Raw genomic sequence first — 17,553 nt, forward strand, 5'->3', positions numbered from 1 at the left:
TGACATTTTCAATGGGGAAAAAAATTACCCTGGGGCTAATGTCCACCCATCCAATTGTCCCTCATTTTAATCCCAAAGTTAAGCATGTTCCACGTAAATGGGGTACCCTCACGCTCTTACTGTTGAAAATTATTTCCAGCAGAAATGCAGAATCGTGGAAATGCGGTGATAGACAGAGTTATTGACATTAATGGAAGGAATCCCACAATGTTTTAGCTCTCCTCCAGGTACTGTGTACCCCTCATCTGAGGGCTTTCTGTGCCCAGCATTTGGGTCCGAGCATTTTGAGAGATGCTAACCAACTTCGGTGCCCAATTTATGCCTAAAATAATAAATAACAACAACAACGGGATCGAGTTATAAGCTACTGAAAAACAGTGTGGATTAGTAGCAGGACAGCAGCTGAACCCTACCTATGCCACAATGGTTCTGCTAGGCATGGCAGCATTAACTTCCAAGAGCACTAATACAGCCACTTTATTATTGTTATTTGTATTACTGTAGTGCCTAGGAGCCCCCGTCAAGAATCACGACCCCTTGGTGCTAGGCGCTGCACAAACACACAACAAATAAAAACGTTTTTTGCATCTACAATGAGAACACCGAAGGTTTTTGGTCAATGAACTGTTTCATCCTGCTATCTAACAACATCAAAGCCTTGACTATTGGCACGAGATCCTTCTCTGCCGTTCCAGCAACCTAGACCAGCCTTCTCCTATCTCTCCACTTCATCCTTCTCATTCCATCTCCCTTCTTCCTCTTGATTCTTCTCTTTCCTCTGCTGTTTATTGTTTTAACCCTGTAAAATCCATTATGAGACTCGGGGAGCCTGATTCCCTCCTTTCACTTACACCAGTGTAAATTAGGAGTAAATCCACTGAAGTCAGTAGTGTTGTATGGGTTTAAACAAGGGATAAATCAGCCCCACTGCTACATGCAAATGCTGCTATGCGAATTTAAGTTTCATTTTTACTGCGAGCTAGACTAAGTTTCAGTCTCATTATTAAGAATTTGTCGTTCCGTTGCAAGGATTAAGCTGATGAATACTACATAACCTGAAGAACTATATGGCTAAATACGTTAAGGTTATTAATTATGCTGGCATCGGTCTCTAGATAACAGCAGGGAAACGTACTCTGCATTCCTGCTTCACAGCGCTGCAGCTAACAGAGGAGAGAAACTCTCTTAAATGGACCCACAAATTATCCTCCAGGAAGATTTCACTGTCCCACAGAGCCAGTAGCAGAGAACAAAATAGAATTCCCATCTTTACATCCAAAGTTTATTGGAGGCCCGTCCAGTTAGAAGGCAACAAGGGGCAGAAGAAACCATAGCAAATGGAGAGTGTTTCCATTCTCCATCTCTGTTTTGTTCTTATTTAGGGACCATTTAGTATGCAATTCCACAGGCAGCTCAGGGAAGAAAAACTGCATAATTTGCACTGTGCGTACTCAAATTTTACAATTTTTGTTATTTATTTTTTTTGCTGCTTGGCAGAATATAGATGAGGAGAGCTCCTTGAAGACACCCTCATTTAGATGCAATACTGCCATCTTCCCAGAAGTTGTTAGTTCAGAGCAGCGGACACAGAGGAAAAACACAAGGCACCTGTACAGAAACAACGGAGGGGAAAGCAGGACTTATATGCACAGTGGGACTGAGTCTCATTTGCACTGTGGCCCCTTTGCACCGTTATGGCAGCACAAAGGGGTCTTGAAGTGAGCGGAAATTACACTGACTTCCCTTTACTCCGGCAGAGTGGCGTGAAGCGGCATCAGACCCAATGGTCCCTTTAAGCTGCGAGCAAGTGCAGGTGCACAGCAATGTGGAAGCTCCCACACCCCTAATGTGGCCGGGAGCTCAGGCAGCACCTAGGCCTTCCACCTGCCATAACCCACAGCTGCTCTTCTTGGCACCGGGGACCAGCAGGGAGGAGAGGTAAGGAGAAGAATGAGAGAGGCAGGGGCTTTGGAGACCCCAGCAGGGGTCCTGCTCTGTCTGTCGGGCCTTCCTGTGGGAAGCCAGGGCAGCAACTCTTGGTGCCATAGGAAGCCTTGAGCCAGCAGGGAAGGGAAAGAAGAGTGGACTGGGGAAGGGCAGAAGCACCATTTAGGTGGGTGGTGGGAGAGGCTCTTCAGGATCCCATTCCAGGGTGCACAGAGCCCCTGGCATCACCCTGGTGGAGATGCTGATCCCTGCCGCTTGCAGGCTGCCAGGGCTGAAATGAGCCCCTGGCAGCCCTGCCCAGTGGGAGGAACAGGGGGAGGGGAAACCTGTGCCGCCATCCCAGCTGGGGCAGGGGTCCCAGTTCATGCACTCCTCTTCATGCCTGCTCCAGGCTGCAACAGCAATTCCCTCCTGGAGACCCCGGAGTCAGAGGGGAGAGCAGGGCTGGCTGAGGGACAGAGAGGGAAAAACCCTAAAATCCCTTCCCCCCAAAGAAACCTCGAGCCAGTGGGGTTATAAGGAGCAGGGTGGGAGGAGACAGCGGCTCCTGGGAGGGGCTGGTGGGGGTTCCCCCTCAAGGGCTGAGGCTCCTGGGAGGGGGAGTGTATAGGGTCTCACGGGGGGAAAGGCATGGCTCTTGGTTTCCTGGTTTTCCAACTTTGTATTCCAAAACTCTGGAGAGTTCATCGGTTCTCAACCTACTGCTATGCGTGCGTGTGTGACCCAGTATATCCATTACTGACACGTCACTTTACAAACACCTTACACTCTTCAATGCCATATTGTGTGAGACCAAAAAAAAAAAAAAAAAGTGAGCTTGCCCAAGGATAGAAATGGAGTTTGCAGCCCACACAGAACAAAGAAAAGTTAGAGGGAACATTGGTCTGGCCGAGGGTAATGTTTTAAAAAGAGAACCCAGACATCTGGTCATTTAAGATCTTGGTACTTTTTAGAACATCAGGGTCTGGTAGCCTCAGTGCCTTAGGCCGCTTTCAAAAGAGATTTGGGGCATATCTACACTACAGGTGACTGCATCCACACACTGGCTTTAATCTAGCTAGCACTGGTATCAATAATAGTATAAACAAGGTAGCACAGGCTTCAACACAGGCTAGCAAGCAACGTCCATACCCAGGCTCTCTGGCTGGTGTATGTTATGGTTGCTCGCCCATCCAGAAGCCCGCACCGGCATGTTCACACGTCTTTTGTTACAAGGCAAGGTCCTAGTGTAAACGGAAAGCTGGCTGTGGGTTGTTTCCACACGGGCACAGAGTAGCTGCATGGGTATGCGCCCCAGTGTGGATGCGCAGCACTAGTGTAAAAAGTGATTTGCACAGGGGTATGCCCCACTGATACAAGTCACTTTTTACACTAGTGCAGCACATCTAACCCTATGTAGCTACATCGGTGCGGGGGGGGGGGGGGGAACGACAACTCAGCACACACCCGGCCGGAGAGAAAAAGGAAGGAAGGAAAAGAGGGAAGGTGGAAGACGAGGACGGTCCTACCTCATAATATTTGCCATCTAAGTAGCAGCCGCAGTTGTGGGGAAGGATGCAGCTCTTGCCGTTCAGGACGTAACCAGGGTCACACTGGCACCCTTCCACACAGTAAAGGTTACAGTCGCTTTTCAGCCGGATGGCAGCACAGCGGGGCTGGCACACAGTCACACAGCTCTCGTAGTGACTGTTGGGGGGACAGCTGACAGCTGGAACGCAACGCACAGGGTTTAGCGCGCAGGAGAAAATGGGTAGTCACAGCCGCTTTGACTGAATTAACAGCCACCCCCACCCCTACCCCACAATGGCACAGTCCAGTAAGCTTAACTCGAGTGTTAATACTAAGCTATAGGGTCAAATGGCAGGTAGTCTCGTGCCCCCCACGGGGAGGAAAAGCTACAGTCCAGGTTTGCAGAGGTGAAAGGCTGATACATAGACTCCCTCAGCTATCCAGCCCCCCGCCCCCTCCCAACTCCTAAAGAGGAGCAAGACTCAGGTTGGCCAATGGGCACATCCAAAGATCGCAAAGCACCTTCCTTGCAGGCACTGATTAAGATTCATCCCACCAGGTAAGGCACATTTATCCCAATGTTACTGCTGGGTAAAATGAGGCACAGAGGAGGAAGTTGATCAAGGCAAAGAAGAGAACCAGACAGCTAGTCATTTAAGATCTTGGTACTTTTTAGAATATCAGTGACTGATACCCCAGGGCCCTGAGCCAATTTTGTTCAAATTTCTCAGGCACTGAATTTGGACACAGTGTTTCATCCTCACTTGCTAAAACCAAGGGACTGTGCTGCTGTGCTCTGTTAAGCTGCAATTTATATTCCACCCCAGAAACGGCTGCATTTTACTAGTGCGTGAAATCATCCCGATATTAGATTAGCTCATTCATTTGGGATGGAAGCTGTTGCATTAATGTAAGATGATCGGCATGGTCCTGGGCTATTGTGAGCCACACTTAAAACGTTTCCATTTTAACATGAAATCCCCTAAGGCTTCAATGATGGGTTTGGGAGATGTGGTCTGCCTGTGCCTTAGTCTTTCACCTCTAGAGGGCCAGCTTCAAATCTCAGAATAGTTATGGTTGGCCTCCCATCCTGAGCCCCCATCTGTGCACAGCACAGAATCCATTTTGAATGGCCAGTGGTCTTTGCCAAGAAAGACCCATAGAGTTATTGCTGGCTATGACTAGAGACCGTTAGCAGAACTACTACACTATTGTATTCTCAGCCAAGCAAGCGAGCAGCCAGCAAAGCACCCTCACTTAACGTACCACCTTCTTCTCCTCCTCCTTCTCTATGCTTCTCTGGACTCTAGTGGTGCCCAGAAGCCACAACCAAGATCAGGGCTCCATTAGGCAAGGCACAATACACACGCTGTGAACCAGTCCCCGCCCTGAAGGCCTTACAAGCTTAAAATATAAGACAGAAGAAGAGGAGGGGAAACAGATGGCCAGAGAGCTAAGGTGACTAGCACAAACTCTCACAACAGGCTAGTGCCAGAACCTGGACTAGAACCCAGGGCCCCTGAGAGCCAGTCCAGCACCTTATCACTAGACTACACTACTTCTCTCCTTTCACCTATCCCTTTAGCTCCCTCTAGTATTCCCACCTATGCATCGCCTCTCCGGACTTCTGCTCTATTCAGTTCACAGATACAGAATGCAAGCCATGGAAGCCAACCCAGGCCCATGCTGTACCTAGCTCCAGCCCCCAGAAGCAAGTCCCTCTGACTTGGGAGCATTACGTTTTAAGTCATGACTTTGCGTCTAGAAAGAAGAATAAACCAAATTTAATTTTAAATCTTGTTAGTGATGAAAATTACTTTTTGTCTGATTTGCCAGATGGTCTGTCTGCCGCAGAGGTTTGCAGCTCCATTTACGAGGGAGTTTAATTGAACAATGCATTGTCATCTTATTGACAATAGCAGGCAGCATCATTAGAACAAACACAGGATCTTCCCCTCCTATATAACTAATCAAATTCTTATTTAACAAATGAAGAAGAGCTGCTCTCTTTTGAACTTTGGAGTTAACCCTTCCCCGTCCTGGATTTGCTACGAGGTGCAAGATGCTCTAAACTGTGTGGCTCCTGATGATTCAATTGTGCTCTTTGTGGGTTTTCTACTGCAGACTTTCAGCACAGATCTTCTATCACTTGAGCTAAAGGAGTAGCTCCATTAGCAGGCATCAGTAGTAGGCTGTTATTAATTGGCCCAATCACTAGAGAGGGGAACATGACACACTGCCAGTGTGCTACTTCTACATTACAAGTACAGCTGTATAGAGGGAGGCAGCTACAACACACTCATGCCCCTGGTGCAATAAAAGCACCACCTATTTATACAGGCACTTACCGCCCTCTCCCTTGGGATGGTATCTGAGTGCCTCACAGTCATTAATATATTTATCCTCACAGCACTCCTGAGGACAGTATCATCCCCTTTGTACACTGGTGAAACTGAGGCACACAGAGAGTAAGAGACTTGCCCAGGGTCACACAGAGAGTCTGAGGCAGAGCCAGGAATTGAACCCCCATCTTCTGAGTCCTAAGCCATACTTTCTCCATAGATCCATTGGGCAGGGCAGAGGAGAACCTAATCAGGCTGTGCTGAAGCACTTGACTAGCCAAGATTTTAGCAGAGTCCAGAGACGACATTAAATCTCAGCCAGGTTCCTTTGCCACTAGAGCCATGCTCTGACTTGGTTGGAGTGCAACTGTATTGTAAACAGGCTCCCTGACAGCTGTCTTTATAACACGGACAGGATCTCAAGCCCTGTCCACAATACATTTGAGTCCCCGTACTTAGCCGGTTAGACAGTTCTAGCCTGGGGGGACTGGTTTCCAAAGGGAGCTGAGCCCCTGCAGCTCCCCTTGAAGTGCACCCGCCCTGTGTGTGAGATCCCTGTTAAACCATGCTAGAAGGCCCATCTGCAGGCTTTGTAATGTGGTTATCACACAACAGGCTGCTGGCACAGCGCACCTCACACAGAACATGGTTGAAAGATGATCCGAAAGCGTGCCAGCGTCTTGTGCTTTCAGCCGACTAGGGAGCAGGCCCGCACTCGGGCTCTTGCACGGCTCCGCCACTGCGTGGAGAGAAACGCAAACCAACAGCCTGTCTACAAACCCAGTCACATTGGGGAATCCGGTTACAACTCACTTGCCTGCTAACCCGTTTACAGACATGGCTCCGATCTGTAACGCCGGCTGGACCTTACCCAGGAGATGTCTGGTTTAAAGTCTTAGTCTTACCCGGGCTTTAGCCTTTTTTGCAAAACACAGTGAAGGGCTGGTGGGCAGTGCATTTTGGAATCACGGCCCCAACGCTGCAATTGGATCCATGCAGGCAGTTGCTTTTTTACCAAACCCAAGGGCTTCACTGGGGCTCTGCAAGCGCCGGATTGCAGAAGTGGGGCCTGTGTCTGAAACAGGATTTGGTATCACTTCTCATGGTTGTATTTGCAGTGTGGACAGGGCTTAATCCAATGCGGGGCGGTTTGTACGACCCGGCTAACTCAGCTCTCAGGGAAATAAAAACCCTGTTCTCATCCAGATTGGGGAGACCAAACTAGAAAGCTCCTAGCATCAATCACAGCATGCCACCAATCCTAGCACCTGAGTAGATTTGCATATAATACAAACAATAGCCCTCCTGACCGTTACACCCCCCAGGCTCAGGGTTTTCCAACAAGCCTGGAGAAATACCCGGAGACAAACTTGTTTCCTGCCAAGTGCTTAGGAAACCTTCAGATTTAGTGACTGCCCCATAATTCATCCTCCTGCAGCTCCATTTCCTTTACGGATCTGTTGATATGAGAGATAATCTCCCGTGACTCTGGTACACATCTCTTTCATGCTGAGTTATTTGTTGAACTATTTTTCTTCCCTGTCTCATATCGTCAGTTTAATTTTTAATCCATTATTTTTGGTTTTGTCGTTATTATGGGGCCTAACCTTGGTTCTTCTCCTTAGGAATCCCTGAAGTGTCAAGGATTCCTCGCCCCCATATTCACCACCTCCCCCCACAAAAGCCAGACACCACGGCAATCATACTTATCATTAATAACAATAACATTTGCATAGCGCTTTCCTGCCATGCATCTCAGAACATTCCACAACACTAGGCCACCATGGTTCCTGTTCTACAGATGAGAAGTTCTACACAAGGAGGTTCAATGACCTGCCCAAGGTCCCAGAGCAGGTCAGTGACAGAGCTGGAAACAGAATTCAGGTGTCCTGGCTCCCAGTTCTGTTCCCTATCCACTGGGCAACACTGTCTCATGAGGCTCATCCCTCCACAGAGGTGTCTATGATGCTGTTGCCTCTCAGAACTTTGCAGTGCAGCTCCATGTAGCTGCTACGGAGATTACCTACGCTGCTTGGCTGGGACCTGAACACTGATTCCCTCGCCTTGCCTGGTCACCAGACTTGGGGTGCTAGTGGAAAATGCCAGGCTGACAGTCTGGGAGACTGAGTTCCTCTGATTATGCATGGGTAAGGGCACTGCTCTGCAGGGATCACCGAGAACTAGCTCAGTCTCCATGGCCCACCCAGTGCCTGCTGCCAAGGTGGCCAACCAGGGGGCCAATTAGCACCAGGAGCAGTGGTGGTTTTGTGTTGCAGACACTTGCCCACTAGGAACTGGGCCAAGGCCACTAAATTCATCTCACGCCAGTCACCCAGAACAGCCATCAGATGGCACCAGTTACAGCCACTGGACTGGATTTGAATCTAGCTCCGTCTACTGTGTATTGCCATTTTCTCACCATATCGTCCCCCTCTCTTTGGAGAGGGAAGCTTTAGTTTTTGCACACAAAAAGACAGACCCTTTGGTGCAAAGCGGCATTGCTCTATTGAAGTCGGTGGAGCGACACCAGCTGAGGACCTGGTCTGAAAGCAGACGATCATCCAAGTAATTTATAGGGGCAAAGGTAGAAGGAAAAGGTTCTGCTCACAGCACGAGGTGAAGTTCCTCCAGCCGGTGATGGCTATTCCCTGGGTTTGGCAGGTGCTGGCGTAATTCTGCAGCCAGCTGCAGGCGGTTTGGACAGATCCCCCATCAATGCAGGTGTCAAACAGGCAGTTCTTGTAGAAGAAGCCGGGGTTGACTTTGCTATGGCACTTGGTGAAGATGCTGCTCTTGCTGGGGATTAGGCTGCACAGCTGCTGGGGTTTCCAGAACCCTTCCACCTTACTGCAGGCGGGGCACCTGTCACCACAGCCCACCTGGCAAAAGGTGTCCCGCTTCACCCAGCTCTGGCCGAAGTCGTTGATGTTGGAGGCCACCAGCCCGCTGGAGGTTTCCAGTTCATCGCCAGGATTGCCGTTGTAGCGGCCGCAGAGGCCGTAGGTGTTGTTCTGGAGGCTTCGCGGGACGGAGACAGAGAGGAAGGTCTTCCAGTCATACACCACCTTCAGCCCAAAGTCGGTCTCCACTACAATGTGGAAGCCAAAGGCAAAGATGTTCACCTTCCCTTGGCCCAGCTTCAAGGGCAGGTAGAGACGCTCATTGTTAATCTGCAAGGACACAGAAGCGGGTGGGTAATCATTAATCTGCAAGGACTTGAAGGTGGGATCAAGGGATGCCATTTGTTTTACGATATGCACCTCATGGGAGATGCTCTATTGTGCAAGCTCTAACTGTGATGTAGCTCTTAGAAGAAGAAAGTGATGATTACCATAATAATTATAACAACAACAACAACAACAGCCTGGATGAAGCACAGGGGGATGCTGCATTGGGCAGGAGCTGGGCTAGATCTGGCTCCCAGCTTTTTCCAGACTGGGGTTCCCTTTTCCATACTGTGTGCTGTTTGTGAGCACCTCTGTTCCAGGACTGGTGTAGACAGTGCAAAGAAACAAGCTACCCAACGGGTACGTCTGTCCCGCAATCACAGGGTGCGACTGCAGCTCGAGTAGATATACCTGAGCTAGCATTATTCCAGCTACCTCGAGTGCCTGAGCAGTGAAGCCGCAGTAGTACAAGCCTGCCTGGGACCCTAGATAATTACTCGGGTGGCGAGCTCATGCTGAAGCAGTTGCTGCTGGGGCTTCACTGTGCTAGTACCCAATGTAGCCATATTAAAACAAGCTCACATACGTCTAGGTGATTGCATTGACATGTCTTAAGAAAATACCCAGAATCTAAATCACAGATTTCTTCTCTCACAACAAACCAATCTGCAGGTCCCAGACATCTGCTACCACTTGGCAGAGAGGCCACAAAAGTGACAATAATTAGAAATGGGCCCAGAGCCATGAAGTTCTGACCCAGATTTGGATCTCAATTTGAACATTCCCAAAGCCTGGGCACGTTTGGATTAAGTGTTTTGCTTTGGCTCTTACTGGAAATAGGTTCTATTGGGACACCAGGATCCAGACTCCACAGACTTTTGTCTCACAGCCCCCAATGGGGGGAACTGACAGCATGGACAGCCCAGATGAGCGCCAGTGGAATATCAGCTCATCACAGGGAACTTCCTGCTGCTAAGAAGTGTTCCATGCTGCCCAAGGACGCTGCATCATGCCCTACGGGGTGTTCAGTGATCACTTAGTGCTTCTGCTTTTTGCAAGAGCTCTGTTTTATTCAGACTCCAGTTCTAGGTAGCTATGCATAACAAGAGCTTAAAGACACACCTCTAACACCACGCTGCAGCTTGTTTCGTTACCAGCTGCCAGGTTCTGCTCCGAAAACAATCAGACCTTGTAGGTCAGTTCGAACCTCACCCACTTTGCTTGCAGCTCTTAAGACAGCTCAGAAATACAATCCCCTTCCTGCCTTGATGTGGTTACCCAGTTATCCTGCAAGTCCTCCTCATGCAGCTCCCCCGTGGAGTTCCCACATGAGTTTCATATGCACAGACAGGCTTGGACCCTCCAATGCAGCTTGCTGGGGTTTTATCCTTCCAGAAAGCATTGGTACAAACAAATGTCACTGTTGATCTCTATACAACGATGGAGGCAGCACAGGGAAAAACAGAAGGCCCCTTAAGAAAGTCAAGTCAATGGCAGCCTCATGAAATGAAAGATGCGGAGCAGCAGAAAATGCTCAGATAGGAACCATAAGGAATTCTGGAGACAGAATTTGTTCAGGACTCAAGAGCTACAGCAGACGAGGGTGAACAAGACCATCGGTCAGGATCTACCAAAACGTCACCACCTTCCAATAGCGTCAACTCCTGCCCTATCCCCGATTAGATTGCAGTGTATCCTGTGCTCAACTGAGTCCCACAACCCCAGCCTGCTGCCTCTCCCTCCACCCCTCTACCGTCTTGGTCATACTATGACCAGCCGACTCACCAGCACCGTGTATTTGTAGGCCCGGTGGATGACGATGTTGTAATTGAAGACGTCCACTTCAACTTGCTTCACCCACAAGGCCAGGGACGGGTCCCGGTCCTCGTTCTTGGCTGTGACGGTGAATCCTGGGAAAGTATCCGACCTCTCCACCCGCTGCCTGGAAATCGTTGTGCAAAGGACCAGAGGGCAGCTGCTCTGGAAGTCAAACGAGAACCCATCAAAGGTCAAGTAATGGCCATAGCCGGAGACGATGCAGGAGGCATCTGTGCGGGGCTGGCAGTAGTAGAGGCCATTCTCCTCCAGGCAGTACTCATCGTCCTTGCAGGAGATGTTCTCACAGTGCACACTGTTGTCAGACCCGTTGCAGTAGCAGAAGAACTGGCAGTCGATGTCCATCCAGAAGGTCTGGTTGGTTGAGAGCTGATGCCCCTCAAAACTGCAGCCACACTCGCTCCTGGGGACACACTGGGACCCTTGGAAGGCAAAGCCCTCGTTGCACTGGCAGCCCTCCATGCAGGTGTCCACGCAGACGGGGCCGATGACCAGGGTTTCGCAGGTCTCGGTGCAAGTCATGCACTCCTCAAAGTGGCTATTTTCAGGGCACTGAAGAGCTGGAGGCAATGAAACACACACAACGTCAATGGCTTATTGGGGAGAAAGGCTCCACGGTCACCGGCGATGGAGATTCAGGTCAGAGAGAAGGAGGACGTGGGATCAGTGAGACAAAGAGCAAGTTGTGCTATAGGGGACAGTGCCACACAAGCTACTGTGAAAGAAAACAGAACTGTACCCCTCCCTGGCCCCGGCATCCTCCTGTCCCATTTTCACCTCCCATCTCCTCTGACTTCTCCCTCCTCATCCTGCCACCATATCTGGTTTCCTGCTCATCCCCCTCTGCCTCCTGCAGCGGCTTCCTCTCCGTCTCATCTCAGGATCCAGTTCAGTATGGCCCTCTTGCTCTTTTGAAAATTTCTGTGGATTTTCCCCCCTGGCCTCCCTCAGAGTTTCTCCCCCTCCATCTCTCTGGTCTTGTCCTTCTCCTTTTCCCTTTGACTGCCCCATCTGTCTGAAACACCTGTCTTCATCAGAGATGCTGACCTAGTTCACCGCATGAATCACACCTTAACTTCTTTCTTTTGCCTTCAGCTCACAGCTGCAACCTTGTCTGAGACTCACCTTCCTCACCCAGCATTGCCCTCCTCCATGAATCCCTTCCTGTCCCCTCCCTGCCGCCACATACACACCAGCACATGGCATTCAGGCTCTTTGCCCTTGCCTCCAAGAACTCCTAGCTCCAGGCCTCCACCTCTAGGCTCTCACTTCCTCTACATCTCCTGGTTCTCTTGCCTTACTGCTCCCTTCATCTCTTTTACCCGCTCTCAGCTTCATACCCTCTACCAATGCATCCCCCTACACCTGGATCAACCTCCCCTCTGCGTATCTGCTCCATCTCTCCTCCTTCTCCTTTAGGAATCCTTCCCACCTACTTCTCTGCATCTTCCTGTTTATTTATTCTTCCAGGTCTCATCTCCTTGATCTCAGGACCACATCCTGGGAGATGCTGAGTATGCTCAAGCCCCACTGGTCTCAGCAGTAGCTCAGAGGGCTCAGCACCTTGCTGGATCACAGTCCCTTACACGGCAAGTTCTTTAAGCCAGGGAACAGATGTTATTTATGACAAGTTTGTGCAGCCACTGTGCGCATTTGCAGAGTCATATCAGTGTTCTGTATCAATAACAACCACGGACTACATGTGACATGTCCTCAACAGCATGATGAGACCATTATGTTCTACTGGGAGGCAGTGGATAGAGTACTAGACAGGGACTCAGGAGTCCTGGGTTCTATTCCCAACTCTGCCACTGACTCTGCCAGGTGACCTTGGCTAAGTCACTTTCCCTCTCTGTGCCTCAGTTTGCCCATCCGTCTTTTGATTTGGCCCTCCTTTGCAGTCTGTAGCACGATGAGATCTACTGATGAAATGTGCTGTATAAGAGCTAGGGATTATGATGTTATTATTGTATTAATTGTGCCTAAACATCAGTTTGCCAACAGTCCATTCTAAACTGAAGGTGGTCGACTTTTCTGGACTCATTGTCCACATCCTGCTTCTCTCCTATCACCACCATTAATATTTGCATTACAGTATCAATACAGGATAGTCCCTGGCTTAAATAATTTACAGTCTAAACAGGCAAGCTGGACAAAGGTTGGAGGGGAAACCGAGGCACAGAGCAAGAAAGTGACTTGTCTAAGGTCACAAAGCAGGTCAGTGTCAGAGACAGGAATAGAACCTCAGGTCTCCTGACTCTGAGAGCCCTGTCCCCTAGATCATGCCACCTCTCCTTCCCTCCTCCTTCCACAGACTCCCATAAGCCCTCAGTTTGAGACAGGAAGGCTGGTTCATTGCCTGTTATGCACTTCTGCGGTGTGGGATTTTTACACGTGCTTTTGAATTATGAATGTTACAACATCGACGGCAAGCTGACAGCGACAGCAAAAAAACACAACATATTCAAATTACTCTCTGCTGATGGCTTACACTATTGTTAGAATCCCTCTGCAATTCTGGAACACTCAGACACAGTGTAATACAACTCCTGATGTCTCCTGAAATGCCATCATGAAATTACTTAATTGGGAGACCTCTGTCTGCAAGTGCTTAAAAAACAGCCTGAGCACAAAAAACAACAGCTTTGTGTTTTTGTGCCCAAACCAGATTACCTTCTTAATTTGTACAATTTTCCCATTTACTTGCCAATTCTTCCTGACAAGTATAAATGTTTTCTTTCTGCAACACAAGACTGTACTTTGCTACAGTGCTACTGGGGCTGAAGCTGGTGCTCATCTGAATAAGGAGCTGGTAAACAAGTTAAGAAACTCCCCGACTATTTCCTTTTGTTGACCCCAATGCATGGCTTAAAATAGCGACGTAAGAGACTACTTCTTCTTGCATCATTGGCTACTGTTACAAAAAACCTGTATTGACTGAAGCTGGTGAAATAGCAAAAAACCACCACCAAGCCTTCATTTGCAGAGATTTTTGTGAATCAGAGCATCAAGTTCTGTTCAGTGAGGTCATACTGGGCTAGATGCAGGAATTACTGCATGAAATTCTCTGGCCTGTGCTAAGCAGGATATCAGATAAGATGATCACAATGTTCCCTTCTGAACTTAAAATTTATAGGTGAAATTCTGGCTCCTTTGAACTCCCATTGAATTCAACAAAGCCAGGTTTTTACCCTATGAATCTATGTTGCACCCAGACACGATAGTGATGGGCAACCTTATAAAAACCTAAACAGAGGAAACAATAGATATTATTAACTATGAATTATTATTTATTATAGTCATACACCAGGACCCCACTGTGCTAGGCACTGTATAAACGCAGAACAAAAGATGGTCTCTGACCAAAAACACTCACAATTTTCCATGAAAATGTTTGGTTTGGTCAAAAAGCCATTTTTTTCTCCCTCCAAAAATGTTGAATAGATTCATTGATTTTAAGGCCAGAAGATCATCTAGTCTGACCTCCTGCATAGCACAGGCCCAACAAAAACACGTTTTGACACTTTGCATCATGGTGTCACATCCCAATGATGCCCCCTCCCTCAGGGAGTCTCCAGGGAAGGCAGATCAGCATTGTATGTGGCTAACACTGTTGCAAGCATCGCAAAGCATTTTGGGGAGGGTCAAAGATGTGTGAGTGGAGACTGGAAGTTTCCTTTGCGGAATATGAGAGGCCAAGGGGAGAGAAAGAAGAAGAGCAGAGAACGGGTTAACTCAACGCTTCAGCTAGCTCCATGTGAAGATAAGATGCTGGCCCTGGCCCAAAGTCATGGGCTCGACGAGAAATCAGCAGCTGCCCAGCCGTGAGAAGAGGAGAACTAAGTTGAGCAGAGCTACAGAGATAGCAGCGAGAACAGTGAGAGCAAATGAGACGGCGACAGCGAAGGCCAACAGAAGGGGAAACAAAGTCTCCAGAGCGAGGATGTTTTGGGAAACTGAGGAGGCCACAGCAAGCCGGTTTGGACTGGGACAAAGAGCACCAGAAGCAGAGGTCCCTGAGTGGAATGTCCCCCAAGGTGCCCAGGACTTAAAACCCTCGAGAGCTGGAGCAACTCAGAGAGCAACAGCAGACTTGGATGGCTTGGGCCCAGGACAGCACTCCCGTCCACCTTCCCTGCACCCTTTTCTTCTGACATTACACCCAGATCTGGCCAGTCTTGGGTAGTGCGTGTGTGAGTATGAAAGTGGGTTACGGCTTGGAGCGTTAATGCTTTCTTTCTTCCCCTGAGTGACGTGGGAGCGTTCCCAGCACTCTCTGCTGTTATTTTATTATTTTATTAATAAAGCTTTAAAATTTAGACACTTGGTGTGCCTTGTCATCTCCTCCCCAAAAAGATCCTGTGGCCCCAGCCTGATCAACTGTGGCCCCAGGCAGATTAGTAATGAAAATCTGTCACAATGGGACCACGAAAACATTTTAGTCGATAGTCCTCAGATGCACAGGCTGGAGGCACAGCTTTGAGGGGAAGGATTTGGGGGCGGAGGGGAAGGAAAGATGGCAAGGGAGGAGGGAAAAAAATGAACATATTTGTCCTCAGAAGAAGTTCAAGTTCACCCCACCCAAAGTCAAAGACTTTTCCCCAACTTACGGCAAAAGTTGAAGCTCCTCCACTGACCGACCTCCACCTCCGCGGTCTTACAGGCGCTAGCATAACGAGCCACCGAGTCACAGAGCTCCGACTGGTTGCCCCCACTCTGGCACAAACGGAAGAGGCACGTTCTGTAGTAGGCCGACGCATTGACCACACCATGGCAGTCCAGGAAGGAGCTGTTGGTGGGGTCATTGATGATCCCGCACTTGGAGCGGCTCCGGTAGTACTTGAGCAGCTCCGAGTCGTTGTTGCAGGCCTTGAGCAGGTCCCCGCACTCCCCATTGCAGATCTCGTCGAAGGTGGTCCAGCTCTGCAGGAAAACCACCAGGTTGTCCGTGCACTTGCCGTTGGGGAAGCAGAACTCGTCGCTGATGTTCCCGTTGAAGAAGCCGCACAGTCCGGCAGTGCAGTTGAAGTAGGCGGTCGAGAGGCGTATCTGCAGCATGCCCAGGTTGGAGTACTGGATTCTCACAAGCCCTTTGGACTCAATCACCGTGCCGTTTTTGCTCCGATAAATTTCCAACTGGCTGGAGGGGAGGAAAAACGGCAGCTCCACTTCATAGCCGTTCACCTGCAAACGAAAGCGCGTGGTGGATGTGAAATGCTCGCCGCGATGGAGGTGACCACTGAAAGCAGAGAGCCTTGTGTCCTACTCCCGCAGCTAGCAGCAGACAGTGCTATTGCTCTGCATCACATCGTCATCTGTGTCAAATACAGCGTGGTCAACAAGCATTTAAACTGGTGCTAAGTTATTTTAAGAGTAGGTTGGACAAACACCTGTCAGGGATGGTCTAGATAATACTTAGTCCTGCCATGAGTGCAGGGGACTGGACTAGATGACCTCTCGAGGTCCCTTCCAATTCTACGATTCTATAATGGATTCTCATTCTGACGCTGTACTTCAAACCAAGCTTGCACGCTGCCTGAAAACAACCCATGTGCCACCAGTAGGACAAATACCACAGCATGAGAACCACTGATCTATGCTACATCTCCCATCACCCTCATGAGATTAGAACTGAAGAGTTAGTGGAAAAAACAGGAAGGTAAGGGAGGGCCCATTGTAAGCTGAGCAGGTTGAATATTTTATAACAAGCCCAGGGTCATCTAGGAACCTCATGGCTGCCTTCACCCTGCACACAGAACTCACTGGAACTTCATAGCAACATCTGGATTTTAAACTCTTTGGGGTATCAACTGTCCTTTTTTCTGTGTTTGTACAGTGCACAGCACATTGGAGTTCTGGTCCATGGCTGAGGCTCCTAGGTGCTGCCACAATACACGTAAATAATCTGAGATAGAACCAAAATTCTCCTTCAAGAAAGAGCACAGGTCTTAAGCTACAGGAGAATCTCCATTAGCAGTATGGAGCCTATGACACACAGTTCAGCAGTTCTGATTGCCACCAGTAGAGAGCAGTGGTGCACGTGCACACTACCCAGTATGTTGTGAAGCAGTGGTAAAACTGTGTAACTGCAAGCATGGCAGAAGAGTATCACACAGCTTCATGTATGACAGCGACACCCTTTCCATGCTGACATTCGTGGCTGGTAAAACCAACAAATTTGGATCTGAATAAATAAGGATCGCTGTCAGCTTGACACCCCATGTTCCTAGAGCACATTCATTTGTAAGCAGCTCTGGCTTAAAACAAGGTTGCAAAGACTATTTGTAAGTAATACTGTAATGGATTTTGGATTTTTTTCTGTCCATGTGTCCTGATCAAAGTTGCTCACTCAAGAAATCAGTGATTTATCGAATTGCCAGCAGTACAGACTCGAATGGGGGTTTGACCAATCAAGATGGGCTCTAGCGGTGTCTTGCATCATCCTTCACCACTAGTAACATTCAGCAAGCAGAACTCAGCCGAGAACTGCAAGAGTGACTTTAGTTAACGATGCATGAGCCAGAAGAGCATCCTCGCTTCTCTCCTGTGGCTGTCCTGACTCAGCAAGGCTAAGAAGAGCAAAAGCTCACTGGTGACAATAAAGCAAGCAAAGCCTCACAGGGAACAAAACCGTTCAGTAAGAAGGTTCCTTGTTTTCCATAGCTGTTTTGTTGACTATAACTACACTGTAACCCCAGGCTCTGCAGGAAACGGTATTTTAATAAAACCCACAGACTTGCCGTACAGGCATC

General features: G+C 48.9%; 1 protein-coding gene across 6 annotated transcripts in view; it reads right to left on the reverse strand.

Annotated features, from left to right (window-relative positions):
* The window catches only part of TECTA (tectorin alpha), a 66,096-nt gene that overhangs the window by 20,733 nt on the left and 27,810 nt on the right, over positions 1-17,553 (reverse strand). For 5 of the 6 annotated variants that reach the window (XR_013348578.1, XM_077839658.1, XM_077839657.1 and 2 more), the window contains 4 exons: positions 15,412-15,985; positions 10,751-11,361; positions 8,407-8,968; positions 3,456-3,655 (listed from right to left, as the gene is read on the reverse strand). Coding sequence is in view for 5 of the 6 variants with exons in the window: in XM_077839658.1 (XP_077695784.1) it covers positions 3,456-3,655; positions 8,407-8,968; positions 10,751-11,361; positions 15,412-15,985 (1,947 nt within the window). In the remaining variant the exon portion in view is untranslated. The remainder of the gene's footprint in view (positions 1-3,455; positions 3,656-8,406; positions 8,969-10,750; positions 11,362-15,411; positions 15,986-17,553) is intronic. The other variant, XM_077839662.1, reaches the window with a different exon arrangement.

The sequence above is a fragment of the Eretmochelys imbricata genome, chromosome 22, assembly GCF_965152235.1.
Source record: "Eretmochelys imbricata isolate rEreImb1 chromosome 22, rEreImb1.hap1, whole genome shotgun sequence".
Lineage (NCBI taxonomy): Eukaryota > Metazoa > Chordata > Testudines > Cheloniidae > Eretmochelys > Eretmochelys imbricata.